This window comes from Oncorhynchus keta, chromosome 3 (genome assembly GCF_023373465.1).
Source record: "Oncorhynchus keta strain PuntledgeMale-10-30-2019 chromosome 3, Oket_V2, whole genome shotgun sequence".
Taxonomy (NCBI): Eukaryota; Metazoa; Chordata; class Actinopteri; order Salmoniformes; family Salmonidae; genus Oncorhynchus; species Oncorhynchus keta.
In genome coordinates this window covers 9,271,139-9,286,603 of record NC_068423.1, presented here as the reverse complement: position 1 = coordinate 9,286,603, position 15,465 = coordinate 9,271,139, and the positions used below count along the sequence as shown (strand labels likewise).

The 15,465-nt window shown below is 43.8% G+C and overlaps 2 protein-coding genes across 6 annotated transcripts in view; one reads left to right on the top strand and one right to left on the bottom strand.

Annotated features, from left to right (window-relative positions):
- Positions 1-1,333, bottom strand: part of LOC118365676 (alpha-1,6-mannosylglycoprotein 6-beta-N-acetylglucosaminyltransferase B-like) — a 53,564-nt gene extending 52,231 nt beyond the window's left edge. For 2 of the 3 annotated variants that reach the window (XM_035748050.2, XM_035748060.2), the window contains exon 1: positions 983-1,333. The gene's annotated coding sequence lies outside the window, so the exon portion shown is untranslated. The remainder of the gene's footprint in view (positions 1-982) is intronic. The other variant, XM_052488418.1, reaches the window with a different exon arrangement.
- On the top strand, positions 288-14,911 carry tbc1d24 (TBC1 domain family, member 24). Of its 3 annotated transcripts, none has more exons than XM_052488436.1 (8): positions 288-444; positions 1,473-1,582; positions 2,837-3,944; positions 5,578-5,736; positions 8,583-8,646; positions 9,049-9,144; positions 11,971-12,238; positions 12,517-14,911. In XM_052488436.1, exons 3-8 carry the CDS (start codon positions 2,956-2,958, stop codon positions 12,678-12,680), a joined length of 1,740 nt encoding a protein of 579 aa, XP_052344396.1. In that variant the 5' UTR covers positions 288-444; positions 1,473-1,582; positions 2,837-2,955; the 3' UTR covers positions 12,681-14,911. The 3 variants fall into 3 exon arrangements, with proteins under 3 accessions (XP_052344396.1, XP_035603974.1, XP_052344393.1); XM_035748081.2 differs by having other exon boundaries at positions 294-444; positions 1,463-1,582; XM_052488433.1 differs by lacking the exon at positions 1,473-1,582 and having other exon boundaries at positions 294-444.
- The last annotated feature ends 554 nt before the right edge of the window (positions 14,912-15,465 follow it).

Here is a 15,465-nt window from a genome sequence, read left to right as displayed (position 1 = left end):
CTTGATGAATCAGATGATATTGCCTCTATTCCACCACTCTCAACTGGCTCACTCACAGTAACTCAGATGTTGCCTAAAACAGCAGTGGCGCATCTTGTTTTTCAAAATCTTCTCAAGTTCTTTGCACTCTAATGTTTGGATTTTAATTGTAGGCCAATGGTTGTTTCACCCTGCTACATTATTTGTTTGAATGATTTCTGGACTTGTATATAGCTATAAGGTTTTCCCCATCATTTAAAGCAGCTGCCAGTGCAATTTCATACATCGAACAAAGCGTAAAGACAAACCCCAAAAAATGGCATAACAAATCCGATATGAATTGCATTCTACACTCCGCCGTATGGCTCCTGCTAGTAGCGGTTAGAGGAGTAGGGATACTGCGCATGTCCGAAACTGACAAATATGACTGCAGCTCCAACATCTCAAGACATCTGACCAAACCAGGTAGGGTAATTTCATATCTTGACAGGTATTTTTCATGTCTTGTCGTTTCTTCAGCAGTTATTAACACATGCGCAGTCCTCTTTCCCTTATGCATCGTGATAATATTAGTTAGCCCGCTCGCAATGCAAGTTCAACAACAACCAATGTTGACAGTGAGGAAGAGAATTTGTCTCGCTATCTTGTCGCTAGTTAGCTAGGTGCTAGCTGGCTGACTATCGCTCTGCATCTGAAGAAAATGCTTTATTGTCGTCGCAAACTATTTTGACGTGATAACTAGCTAGCTATTCTAGCTAATGTTATGCTATGCATTGACCTGGTGATAACACTGATCAGACAATGGACCAATGTCAATTGCTATCGTGAATGGAAGGAAACCGCTTTGTTAGCGTGCGCTCTGTCCGCATTTCTAGCTCGCGCTACCTGTCACCTTTGCCAGGGTTACCACTAACTATCAGTTTTCACGGCGTTCGGGGGTTCTAGCTAGCTCACCAACTAAATTTAGTCCGTTTTATTCCAGCAATATGAATGCATTTCTTACCCAGCCCCATATAGCTATGCAGAGTTGTGGTGTCGGCACCTTGTCGCCTGTCAAATGAATTATCCTAGTCAGTGTTGGCTAACTACGCTTGGTTTCATGAGGTGAATCCTATACCTTTTTCATACGCACAAAAAGCTTCTTTCTCTACATTTTTTTTTGCACATTTGTTTACATCCCCCTGTTAATGAAATTTCTCCTTTGCCAAGATAATCCAGCCACCTGACATGTGTGGCATATCAAGAAGCTGATTAAACAGCATGATCATTAAACAGATGCACCTTGTGCTGGGGACAATAAAAGGACACTTTAAAATGTGCAGTTTTGTCACACAACACAATTTTCACAGGTGTCTCAAATATTGAGGGAGGGTGCAATTGGCATGCTGACTGCAGGTGTGTCCACCAGAGTTTTTGCCAGATAATTTAATGTAAATTTCTCTACCATAAACTGCCTCCAACGTTTTTTTGTTTTTTTTTTGAGAATTTTGCAGTAGGTCCAACAGGCCTCAACTGCAGACCACGTGTATGGCGTCCTGCGGGCAAGCAGTTTGCTGATGTCAACATTGTGAACGGACTGTCCCATGATGCCGGTGGGGTTATGGTATGGGCAGGCATAAGCTACGAAACAACGAACATAATTGCATTTTACCTATGGCAATTTGAATGCACAGAAATACCGTGCCTAGATCCTGAAGCCCATATTTCTTTTAAAGTATCTGTGACCAACATATGCATATCTGTATTCCCAGTCATGTGGAATCCATAGATTAGGGCCTAATGAATTTCTTTAAATTGACTGATTTCCTTCAATAAAATGTAAATCAGTCAAATCTTTGAAATTGTTGCTCCCAAGTGACGCAGCGGTGTAAGGCACTGCATCTCAGTGCTAGAGGTGTCACTACAGACCCTGGTTCGATCCCGGGCTGTATCACTTCTGGCCGTAATCGGGAGTCCCATAGGGCGGAGCACAATTGGCCCAGCGTCGTCCGTGTTAGGGGAGGGTTTGGCCGGGGTAGGTTGTCATTGTAAATAAAAAATTTCTTAACTGATTTACGTAGTTAAATGAAATATTGTTGTTCAGTATAGCCAGCTGTCTTGATCACATTAGCTGTTATCATCAGTGTCCCTTTGCTGGCTGATCCTACACACAGACAGTTAATTTAGCATAATAATGCAGTTCTTCAATATAGTTCATCTATAGCCAGCTAACTAAAGTCATTTAGTTTTAGCTGGGGGAATCACTCAGCTCCATCTCTGTACCTGGGCTTGCAGCCCTCTCTCTGGCTTGAGGTCAGTGACCCAAGATGATCCCATACTATAGTGTTGTTTAGTTCAATAATTCTATCCGTTTCTGTCATGCAACATCATTTTTCTTTGCTGCTTCAAACGATAGACATATTTACCATCATTTGCCCTTAATTGCTCATTCAACCTTTGCCCTGAGACATGGCTGTTTAGACTAGATGGTTGTGACTAGATGTAGTACATCTATGACCAGAAGTCAGTTTTTGGAGCAGGAGAGCATTTTACCTAACCCTATTTCTAACCTTATCCTAACCTGCTACATTAATTATCCTAACCTGCTATGAAAAAGTAACTTCTGGTCGTAGCTGTATAGTACCTAGTCAAAACCAGTCTCAGCCGGTCAGGGCAACCTTAACCTATATAGCCAGTGTAGGTTGCATATTTTTAGCCTACATCAAAGGTCTTATTCTGCAATCGCTCACATACAGGCTAGCTTATACAAGATTCCCTTTACTTTGTCCCACCCTCCCCCTGCATTATGTTCCAAATAGCCTGTCAAGCAAACCCATATGTTTGTAACAATGTTCTCATTCTTTGCCCCTCTCTGTAGTAAACATCATGGGTGGTTGAGAGACACCCTGGACTTATTTGTTGTGAAGAGGACAGAAGGCTAGTTAGGCTAAGCTATACTCAAGACCCCTCAGCCGCAGTCCAGAAGATACTGCAGCCATGGCTGAGGAGGACTACGGCTGCTTTGTGGACTGGACCCAGATGGGGGACCTGGCCAACAGCAGTGGCCCCTCCAAACTGGATGTCAAGGACCCATTGGAGCTCAAGAAACTGGCCAGGCAGGGCCACTGGGCCAAGAACCACAAGCTTCGTGCCCAGGTTTACCAGCAACTCATCAAGGCCATCCCCTGTCGCACCGTCACCCCCGATGCTGAGGTCTATCGTGACCTCATGGGGGACAGCACAGGTAAAAAAGCCTCGTCCGTCATCCCACTGCCGGACTTTGTGGACGGCAGCGCTGTTCCGCACTACTGCCTCAAAGCAGACGCAGTGACCACCGTCCACCGGGTCATTTCCTGTCTGGCTGGCCAGTTCCCGGACATCTCGCACTGCCCGGCGCTGCCCGCCATAACGGCCCTCCTGCTGCACTTCAGTGCCGACGAGGCGCAGTGCTTCGAGAACATCAGCCGTCTGCTGGCCTGCAACGAGCCAGGCCGACGCTTGGTGGACCAGACCTTCCTGGCCTACGAATCCAGCTGCATGACCTTCGGCGACCTGGCCAACAAGTACTGCCCGGCCGCCCACAAGTTGATCGTGGCCACAGCGCAGGACGTGATGGAAGTGTACTCGGGCTGGCAGCGCTGGGTGCTGGGCGACCTGCCCTTCAGCCACGTGGCCCGGGTACTAGACGTCTTCCTGGTAGAAGGATACAAGGTGTTGTATCGCGTGGCCCTGGCCCTGCTCAAGTTCTATCGCAAGCAGAAAGCCGGGGCTGGAGCTCAGCCACCAGAGGGCCAGAAACAGGACTCTGCAGAGGTCAAGGCGGAGATCCAGACCTTTGTCAAAGCCATCGGCTCCAGCATCACCCCGGACAAGCTGCTGGAGAAGGCCTTCTCCATTCGCCTGTTCAGTCGCAAAGAGATTACCCTCCTGCAGCTCGCCAATGAGAAGTCGCTGCAGCAGAAGGGTATCACCGTCAAACAGAAGAGGTGAGTGAGGGCTAGAGACACAGCATGAGCTCTATTGGGTGTAATTGAAATTTGAGAGATAATTTACTTCTAGAGAAATTAATGGATATCAATGAGGCCGTGGACACTAATACCTCTGCTAATGCTATGCTAGCGCTTTAGCTAATGGCAGCGTGTAAATAAACATTAGACAAGGTTCTACGTAGGCCTCCCGAGTGGCGCAGTGGTCTAAGGCACTGCATTGGAGTGCCAGCTGTGTCACTAGAGATCCTGGTTCGAGTCCAGGCAGCCGGCCGTGACCGGAAGACCCATGAGGCGTCGCACAATTGGCCCAGTGTCGTCCGGGTTAGCAGAGGGTTTGGCCAGCAGGGATGTCCTTGTCCCATCGTGCTCTAGCGACTCCTGTGGTGCCCTGGGCACAATGCACGCTGACACGGTCGCCAGGTGTACGGTGTTTCCTCCGACACATTGGTGTGGCTGGCTTCCGGGTTAAGCGGGCATTGTGTCAAGAAGCAGTGCGGCTTGGCGGGGTCGTGTTTCGGAGGACGCACAGCTCTCGACCTTCGCCTCTCCCGAGTCCGTACGGGAGTTGCAGCAATGAGACAAGACTGTAACTACCACGACATTGGGTGCACATGGTTCTAAGTTCAAAAGCCATGAAACAATTCAGAATGGTATGCTACAAATGAGAGGCATGCACTCAAAACAAACATTTATAAAATGTGCATGACAACTTTAGCCACCAGTAAGTGTCTTGTTTAGAAGGGATGTGACATTATGCATTTTAGCTAACTCTAACCATTTTCCTAACCTTAACCTAATTCTCCTAACCGTATGTTGTCCTATCCTGCTACAAAAAGTAACATTTTCGGCCTCCCATCTAGGCAAAACCACCAGTGAAAAGTGGCTGTCGTTCCTGGCTTTATAAAGCCGGTACGACCTGCCGCTAAAATCATTTGGACACCTTGCCGCTAAAAGCATTTGGATAGTTAATTAATTTTCTGTTTTTAGTTCACTCACACTTTTTCCTGTTGTGGCTGTCTGTGTGGCTCTTTTCTCACCACTCTGTTCATAGTTTTCCCCCCCTTTTTTTTGCTGTCCATTTTCCATCCACCGTCGTCTTCTGTTTTCACCTTGACTCCTGTGTCCATGTGTCTACTGCTCATCCATTCTCCCATTTGCACTTGGCTCTGTTAGTCTGAGGTAGGTGTTTCTCTCTCTCTTCACCTGTTAATACTTGAGCTGATCTCCCTCATTAGTGATAAATTGTATTAGAAACCGTGTCTACATTCTCTGTAAACTATAATTGAACTATAAGTGACCAGGAAAACCGGATTTGGACATGGATCACACTACCATAGGCAAAACCAAGAAACAGTGTGCTGGTTTTTGCTTCTTGTTAACACTCAATTGAATAGGCCTAAATAAAGTCCCAGACTGACTCACGCTGTGACCCTTGAGGTCAGGCGTTGTACAATAACTACTACAACAACCATGACATATCCAGGCAAGCTCAGAAAATACTCTATTAACCTTCCATTACCGCAACCTCATGGCCCTACATGCTGTACAAAGACTTTGACTGACCGATCAGGAGTTTATGTGTTACTGACAAAGTAGTCATCTCCTTCCTGCCCGGTTACCATGGCTACAGGCGCAACGTGCAGCTGGCTCTGAACCCGGACACCTTCTCCTCGGAGGTGGTCAGCGCCAAGGAGATGAGGGACATCTGGTCGTGGATCCCCGAGCGCTTCGCCCTGTGCGAACCGCAGCTTCTCTTCACCACGTCCACCCACGGCTGCAGCCTCAACCGGTACCCACTTTACCAGTCTCACTTTAGCCACTCACTGTAGCCTAGGCAAACCACTAGACCAGGGGTGTCAAACATACTGATTCCGATGTGGGCCGCATGTGTTTTCTGCGAGGAAACGGTCTCCGTCTATATTGAAATACCTAAAAACCAAATTAGAAGTGGGTGGAAATGATAATGGACCTACATTTTTATACAGTCTCTACACTCTGTCCAGATTGCTAACAGTTACCGAAACAAAAGCTAGACAGTCGGGGAGCATTGACAATTCCATTTACTAGACTATTTTTGGCTAATTATAATTAAGTTTCAGTGCTGTCCTTTGGACCTCAGTGGAGACCGAATGTGGCCCACGGGGGGAAATAAGGTTGGTACCCCTGCGCTCTACAATTTCCTGTACCCACTTTATCCTTCGTCTCAGGTTCCACACCAACCTAACCTTAGAGAGACAACTAAGCTTGGGTTATAGCGACATTTTCATGTCACCGAGATGCTATATCACCGCATATATGCAACATTATCGCTGATATGCGATTTATATTGCAGACATGATTATGTCGCAGATATGCAATAATATCGTCGGTATGCTGTAATGTACCCGAGAAACTGATATTCTGTCCACTTTTTTCATCCTCAATGGTACACTTTACCCTGCACTGGGCCCAATTTACCATAAAGCTTACTCTACATTTCGCCACAATCTTGGCTACCATGCCTACTTTACCACAAAGGGGCAATTTGCGATTGGTACGTCAATTTCTTTACTTATAAATGTGTATCTACACACTACCGTTCAAAAGTTGGGGTCACATAGAAATGTCCTTGTTTTTGAAAGAAAAGAAAAATTGTTGTCCATTAAAATAACATCAAATTGACAGACTCCTCACAAGTCTCAACGTCAACAGTGAAGAGGCGACAACGGGATGTTGGTCTTCTTGGCAGAGTTCCTCTGTCCAGTGGCTGTTTTTTTGCCATTAATCTTTTCTTTTTATTGGCCAGTCTGAGATATGGCTTTTTCTTTGCAACTCTGTCTAGAAGGTCAGCATCCCGGAGTCGCCTCTTCACTGTTGACGTTGAGACTGGTGTTTTGCGGGTACTATTTAATGAAGCTGCCAGTTGAGGACTTATGAGGTGTCTGTTTCTCAAACTAGACAATCTAATGTACTTGTCCTCTTGCTTAGTTGTGCTCCGGGGCCTCCCACTCTTCTTTCTATTCTGGTTAGAGACAGTTTGCACTGTTCTGTGAAGGGAGTAGTACACAGTGTTGTACGAGATCTTCAGGTTCTTGGCAATTTCTCGCATGGTATAGCCTTCATTTCTCAGAACAAGAATAGACTGACGAGTTTCAGAAGAAAGGTCATTTTGAGCCTGTAATCGAACTCACTAATACTGATGCTCCAGATACTCAACTAGTCTAAAGAAGGACAGTTTTATTGCTTCTTTACTCAAACAACAGTTTTGAGCTACGCTAACATAATTGCAAAAGGATTTTCTAATGATAAATTAGCCTTTTTAAAAGGATAAACTTGGATTAGCTGATACAACATGCCATTGGAACACAGGTGTGATGGTTGCTGCTAATGGGCCTCTGTAGATATTCCATTCAAAATCTGCCATTTTCAGATATAATGGTCATTTACAACATTAACAATGTCTACACTGTATTTCTTATCAATTTGATGTTATTTTAATAGACAAAAAATTTGCTTTTCTTCAAAAAAACAAGGAAATGTCTAAGTGACCCCAAACTTTTGAACGGTAGTGTGTGTGTATGTATATATAGATTGATGGATTAATATAACTTATGCCTCATGAGCTTAGTTCAATCAACTCTTACCCTACCAGTCCCCAAAATATAAGCTTGTTTTACTCCATTGTTTATAAATGTAATTGTACACAAACACTTCATATCCTAAAAAATGCTTAAAACTATACATTTTGATATCATGGATGGTCAGCCATTACATCTGTCTATTAATTTGAGACCGGTTACATTTCTCCAGCCCCATCCCTCAACTATTTACCAAAACAGTGGCGGGTCTGTCACTTTGTTATTGTTTGAACTGCAGATTGCCTCTTTAAAGGAGGGGTAAGGGAATGACTTGGACAGTAAGGTCACCCATTTATGTCTTTGTGTTCAGCAACAATAGAACTAGAATATAACGTTTGTTTAGTGATGAATCAGCACTGGCCCTTGTTCAATATTCCCTTACCCTTGTACAGCCTCGGGTACTAAATCCATCACCCTCAGGCCAGACGGAAGACTTAGTTCAGGGTCATATTCATAGCTCACACGGAAACAGAATCTTGTTTATAGAATGCAAACCGTAGCCTGACACTTTTTCCCCCGGGATCAATACTGTAGGTTTAGTTAATATTTATCCACCTGTATTGGTTTACTGCTCATCAGCTGAGACACAGGTGAGTATCAGAGCTATCCAAAGTATATCACTAGGGGCCATAAAGACTTTCCTACTTTCATTCAGCTAGTGAAAAAGGCTGATCTCTGACTTAAATTCACACATTTTTTTTTTTCCAATAGGAATGGGTTAACTTTCTGAATTATGCTACATAGAAATCATTGACCAAAGAGAAACTGCAGTATGTTCATAAAACCAAGACAGATTGTAATCTGACCTTGTAAAAAAAGACACATGGAATGTATCGCACTGTAGGCTAAATGTAATGTTGTTGTCAGTTAAAAGTGCCCCCTTCCTTTTTGCTTCTCATCTTTAAGGTGCATTATGATCGTTAAAGGGAAGCTTATGTGTGTGTTTCTTCTGGTTCATTTCACACATGCATACATGGCCAGATTGTGTAATAGAGGTTGTCCATTCCTTTTGTCCCAGGTTTTACGCTCGTGTTGAAGGGTATGAGCCCACTCTGCTACTCCTCCGGACCTGCGATGCTGATGTAACGACCTTACACACACACACACACACACACACACACACACACGCACTTACACATTGTGTGTGCATTACCACCCTTGTATAAGAGTATAATGACAACCACGGCAATAGACAAGTAACTCTCGAGCTCACATTATTATGACACTGAAAAAGTAAGCATGGTGTTTTAAGTCTACAGTTTTTCAATCATATTGATATGGTAAAGACCTATCATTTAATGACATCTATGAATACATGTGCAGTATCTACTTTTTATAATACCGAAATTTGAGTGACTAAATAAAAAAAGTAGTCATTCTTCTTCGCCTTTTGACATTGTCCCATCCTTCTAGTTCCTATCCCACTTCTCCCGTTGATTCTACTGTAGTACACCCTCTCACCATGCCCTGTATTGTCTGTCCAGGTATGTGGAGCCTTTCTCTCAACCGATTGGGAGGAGCGCAAGCGAGGCGGGAACAAACTCAGCTTCTTTGGGACTGGAGAATGTTTTGTCTTTAGGGTGAGTTGTGTTTACTTAATTTTTCTCATCCAATTTATTTTTGAGGAGCAAGGTTGAGGAGCAAACTAAAACACACTAAAGTAAAAACTACAATTGGAAAAACAAATGAAGGAAACTGAGCGTGAACAATGGCGGCAGCAAACCCAACACCAGCAGTTGCAAAGCTCCGTATGGGATGATTTTGAGTACATTTTTGGAAAGGACGCAACGGTCGAAGGCACTGCATCACAGTCCTAGGGGCGTTACTACAAACCCTGGTTCGGTCACAGGCTGGCTTCAGGGTTAAACGAGCAGTGTGTCAAGCAGCAGTGCGGCTTGGCGGGTCGTGTTTCGGAGGACGCATGGCTCTCGACCTTTGCCTCTCCTGAGTCCGTACTGGAGTTGCAGCGACGGGACAAAGCTGTAACTACCAATTGGATATCAGAAAATTCAGGAGAATTTATTTTAGTTTTTTTAAATATGGAAAAGCCCAACCAACCTCAAAGTTCATCTGAACAGCACCCACCAAGAATGTCAGGATAAAGACAAGAATTTTGGAATTCGGTCAGGATTCGACTCAAATCAAACTTTTTGGGCCACATGCACCAAATACAACAAGTTTAGACTTGTGAAATGCTTACTCATAAGCCCTTTCCCAACAATGCAGTTAAAAGTAAGAAAATGAACAAATAGATAAAATGGTAACGCAATAAAATAGCACACTAAAATAACAATAACAAGGCTATACAGGCTATAACAAGGCTATACAGGAGTGAGTGTACGGCAGTACGAGGTAGTTGGGACGATTGTAGTAATGTGTAGATTTGGTTAGGTGATTTATTGATAAAAGAAGAAAGTCCAGGGAGCCATTTAATGAACTGTTCAGCAGTTTTATGGCTTTGGGGTAGAATCTGTTCAGGAGCCTTGTGGTCCCAGACTTGGAGCTCCGATACTGCTTGACGTGCAGGAGCAGAGAGAAAAGTCTGTGGCTTGAGTGGCTGGAGTATTTGACCATTTTTAGGGCCTTCCTCTGACCCCGCCTGGTATAGCAGGAAGCTTGGCCCCAGTAGATGTACTGGGCCGTACGCACTACCCTCTGTAGCGTCTTGCGGTCGGATGCCGAGCAGTTGCCATACCAGGCGGTGATGCTTTCAATGGTGCAGTTGTATAACTTAATGAGGATATGTGGGCCCATGCCAAATCTTTTCAGCCTTCTGAGGGGGAAGAGGTGTTGTCATGTCCTCTTTGCGACTGTGTTTGGACCATGATAGGTCGTTAGTGATGTGGACACGGCAGTCTCTGCTACAGCACCATCCACGTGAATGGGGGCGTGCTCGGCCCTGCGTTTCCTGTAGTCCACGATCAGCTTCTTTGCAGACTCCTGGTATCATATGAACACACAAGTCGTGGACATTTTGTAGAATTGCAGGACATAAGCTTTAAAATGTAATGTTCTCTTTGCTCAATGGCATAATGTGTAGAATGGCAGAAAATGAGCTTCAAAACTGCTAATTTTTCTCTCTGCCATCAAGAAAGGTGTCTGGGGTTTGCCACCTAGGACATTTGTGTGACCAGATCATCTCAGATAGTACTTGAGTACCTCTGATATTTTTATATATTTTTTACCTTTATTTAACTAGACAAGTCAGTTAAGAGCAAATTCTTATTTACGATGCCGGCCAACCGGCGGGTGAACTACCTCGTTCAGGGGCAGAATGACGGACAGATTTTTACCTTGTCAGCTCGGGGATTCTATCCAGCAACCTTTCGGTTACTGGCCCAATGCTCTAACCACTAGGCTACCTGCCGCTATAGGCCTACAACACATAAATGGCTCCTAGCCTCCCATGCATAAGGCTACTTTCAGTCCCAAACACTAAAAGTGAATATTAAATCATATTAAATAGAAATGTTTGAATGACGTAAAACAAGTCTGAAAACTAACTGAAACTAAAACTGAATTTCAAATGATAATCCTAAACTAATTAAAAAAAAAAAAAACAATAGAAGATCACAACTATAATAACCTTGTTGGGGATTAGAATGTTATGTGGATTCTTTTGGGTGAGTCCCATATATAATTTTGCCTCCGAGATAGCAATTTGTGACTAAGAGTGGACACCAGGGGGCGCCATTTACAAAAAGTTTCTTCATCCACTGTCACAATACTAAGCCTCCTTGTCACCAGTCTGGCCTCCACCCACTCTGAACAGAAAAGCATGTCACGTCCAAAACGCAGTATTTCTTCTTGAGTGGTATAGCTGATAATTTAACAAAAGGTTTTGTACATTTTTAGAGAGGTTTTGCTGAGTGTATCTGGATCTAAAAATGGCCTTCTATCATACTCCTTTTCCATTTAATTATTAAAGTGTTGTGGTGAGGATGATGCACAGCTATGTGCTCTGACCGTCTGCCTGTGAATACCGCCCTGCACAGGCAGAAACACACACGTACACATGCTCCTCGGAAACTCCTGTAACTGGAGCCGAACGGTACAGTAGCACTTGATCCTTACTTGACACCACATACATTAAAAATGTTAGTTATTTAGCAGACTCTTCTTTTTCGTACTGGTCCCCCGTGGGAATCGAACCAACAACCCTGGCGTTGCAAGCGCCATGTTCTACAAACTGAGCCACACGGGACAGGAACACGCAACAACACACTGTAAGACGGGCGTCGAGATCTATTAGGCATGCACGGGGAGATAAAAACACCAAATATGACAGTCTCAGTATCCAGTTTGTGTCTGGATGATTCAAGGTAAACCCCTGAAGTGTGTGTAAATATATGAAAATAAACACTCAAACGTGATCAATGATTGTTACTCTCTGTTTGTCCATATAGCTGAAGCCGGAGATGGAGAGGTATGAGTGGGTGGTGATCCGCCACCCAGAGCTGGCTTCCTCCATCAAGGCCCAGAGCAGTGAGGACCCTGCTGAGGACGAGGCTCCCACCGACGGGCAGAGCTCTGATGACAACAGCCTCCCCGTGGAGAGGCCGGCCGCTGACCCCTCCAACCGCCTGTCACCCTTCCTCTCGGCCCGACACTTCAACCTCAACTCCAGAAACACCTCCATGTTCATGGCCGGCAACGTTGACTCCATCATAGTGGGTGAGTGGAAATCAGTCCTTCTTAACCAGCGTCTCTTGTTCTTAATCAAACAGACTGTCCAGAGTGAGTAGATTGTCCTCATCAATGACTGATGTCGACCTGACAATGTTGCATTTAAACTAACATCTAGGAACTGAGGATCCCTGTGGCCCTTACCTGTGCCTCTCTTCTCCCTCAGTGTCTTTTTAATTTTTTTTATTCATCTCTCAGATCCAGTGCACTCGCCTAGATACAGCTCATTTTTCTGTCTTAACTCCTGCTGTTCTGTCTCCTGCCAGGGGGAGGAGAGGGCAACGCGCTGTACATCGACGGTGAACTGAACCACGGGCGCACAGCCCGCTGCACCACCTTCGACAACCCGCCGCTCTGCTCCACCGAGAGCTTCCAGGTGGCCCTGCTGGAGGTGTGGGGCTTCCAGGACGCCATGGCCTCAGATAGATAGACACATACACACAGTTAGAGAGACACACACACACACAAACCCCACCAAAGGCCTGATGAAGGTACCTGCAATATCAGAACAAACCCCTTTCCATCCAGTAAATTAATTTATCCTTTGAATTCTATACATAAATGTGAAATATTTGTAATTATTAATGTAAAACAAGTATCGTATTCTGAAAGTATCTTTTATTTGTGGTAATTTTTTTTTTTACAGATGTTTAATTGTTGTATTGCTCTTTTTGTTGACTCATTCGGGGGATTATAATGACGAAAAGCAGCTCTGTTGTTTTAAAAAGGCTTTGTCTGGTATTTTTATCAAATGCCATGGTTTTACACACTCAAGTAACTTGTTTCATTTCTATATTCACTTTATATCCACTCATTCATTTGTGCAATCTGGTTAGGCGCTTAACCAACTGCCAAAATCGTAGTTAGTAGGCCTGTAAGTCTAAGAACATATGCCGTCTACCCAGCTGTCAGAACTGGGGTCTATGAAAATGAATTGCACAAAGTGAAGTGTGTATTTGGTGAAGAATGTTGAATTGTGGCGTCTTTGCAATCAAAATAGCAGAGTTCAAGTAATGCAGTCGTGACCTAAGTCGTGCCAGGTTTCATTGTCTTTCATCAAGCCCCGTTGTGCTTTTCCCTCAGACTGTACATGTCTGGGAGTTATTACTCTATATCAGATTAACTGTGGTTCTGTTGGTGGATACTTGTGTAAACTTGACGTTTCAGTGTAGCCTGGTCCCAGATCTCATTGTGCCATCTTACCGAACCATCTCCTATGGTTATTCATTGTCGTAGCAAACATGACAATTGGCTATACGGTACAAACAGATCTGGGACCAGGCTAGTTTCAGTCTGGCTGTTGTGCAGACCATATTCTTGCCAGATGTACTCTTGCTTCTGCACACAGCAGTAAATTAGAAAAAAAGACCCCTTTTAAAGTATGCGAATATCGTTCTTTGATTGTTTTGTTTTTTTGATACTGTAAAAGTGTGCGATGAAGACCATATCCACCCACGTCCCTCCCATTTAGGTTCATAACCTGTAGTTGAACTATGTGTAAGTAATGCAGCATTCACCTCTCTTTCTCTATCCGTCCCTCTCCTTTAACTCTGAAACGTTATCATCCAAAAAGGAGCAGAAAATGTCAGTTATTTGGCAGAGACTCAACTGTATATCATTGAATATCTCTGTTGTGTTGAAGTCCTCCAGTGAAGTATCGATTTAAAAAAAAAAAAAATACAGATGTATCAAATATGTGAAAGTAATACACTTTGAAACAAGTAATATATGTCTGTCATGTTTTATTGTTCATTATTTTTCACTTTCATTGTTTGTTTTTTTTGCTAGCTTTGCACGCATGTGCCCCTACCCATTTGACTGTTCTTTCTCCATGACTTCGGGGTGAAAGGAGGGTAGTAGTCTTGAACCCTGTCACATAAATGTGTCAGTTGCCTTTCACAGTCCCAGAATCGAACCATTAGCCTAGCGGCTAGCCTGACGACTCGCGCTCTATTCTGCCGCTTCTCTGTGGTTCGCGACAGGCTTTAGTCTGAGACTGCCATCATTGAAGTCGTTTGTGGTGACGAGGGGTGTTGTACAACAAAAAAAAGTCAACAGCGACTGGATCAGCTATAGCCAATAAGAATATCACAGCCAATGGTGGATTTTCAAACCGCTGCATTATCCAAGTGTGTTCTGGCTCAACCCATCAGATTCTGGACCAATCAGGCAGCCCCGAATGTATTCGCATTCGGTGAAGGGTCAGGGAGGTACTCAGATCCAGACACACTGGGAGAGTTTGCGTGGTAAGGCGGAAGTCGAATAGAGTCAAAGGAAGGTATACGACAATGGCAGACATGTTGTTGGCCTTCTTTTAATGCCGATGAAATTGATGCCAGTGAAATTCCACTTCTACACAAAGCTGAACGTGATCAACATGATCCAAGGAATGAATATCCTGATAAGGAAATTAGATACCAGCCCCAAGCTCTTTCACAAGTCTTGTTCTATATTTCTGTGGTATTTCACAAAATATTACCTGGTAGTGAGTGCATAGGCTACTAGAATGAAAACATATCAGTATTTTGGCAGCATATGGGATTTGCTCTGTTTGTCATTTCTTCATGCCCTTGTACCTTCCTCATTATTTGTGATTGTGCAACATGGAATTGTAACAGATGTCATTAAATGGAGTCCACAAAGCTTCTTAATGTATGGTAATTGATTGCATGTTAGCGTCACTACAGGCTGTAGTGTATTTCTTTCATTCTCAACATTTGTTGCTTTTGTCAGTAAGCATGTAAAGAACAGAATTTGATTCAATCACATATAGACAAAACACTCACTGTACAGAAAAGTATTAGACCACATGTACTGTACATCAGTTCACATAAGTTACTGGGTAAACAATATGCACTTGGTGTTGATTCCCTGGGGTACTTGCTCATTGATAGCCGATTTCCCGGACAGATTAAGCCCCTAAAATAGTGTAGCCTACAATATGTATTCAATTTTATTCACACTTAATAGACCAACTAATTTGTTTGACATTATTACAAACCAGACAAATTGTAGGCTATAACATCACAGTAACATCAGGGAGTGTTTTAATAAATAAAAGAAACCATGAACATGAAACAAACCGATGTGAAAACAGAGTTGGTAACACCTGAGGAAAGAACCAAGGGGAGTGACGGATATAGGGAAGATATAGGATGTTGACATCAGCAAACCGCTTGCCCACACAACGCCATACACATGGTCTGTGGTTGTGA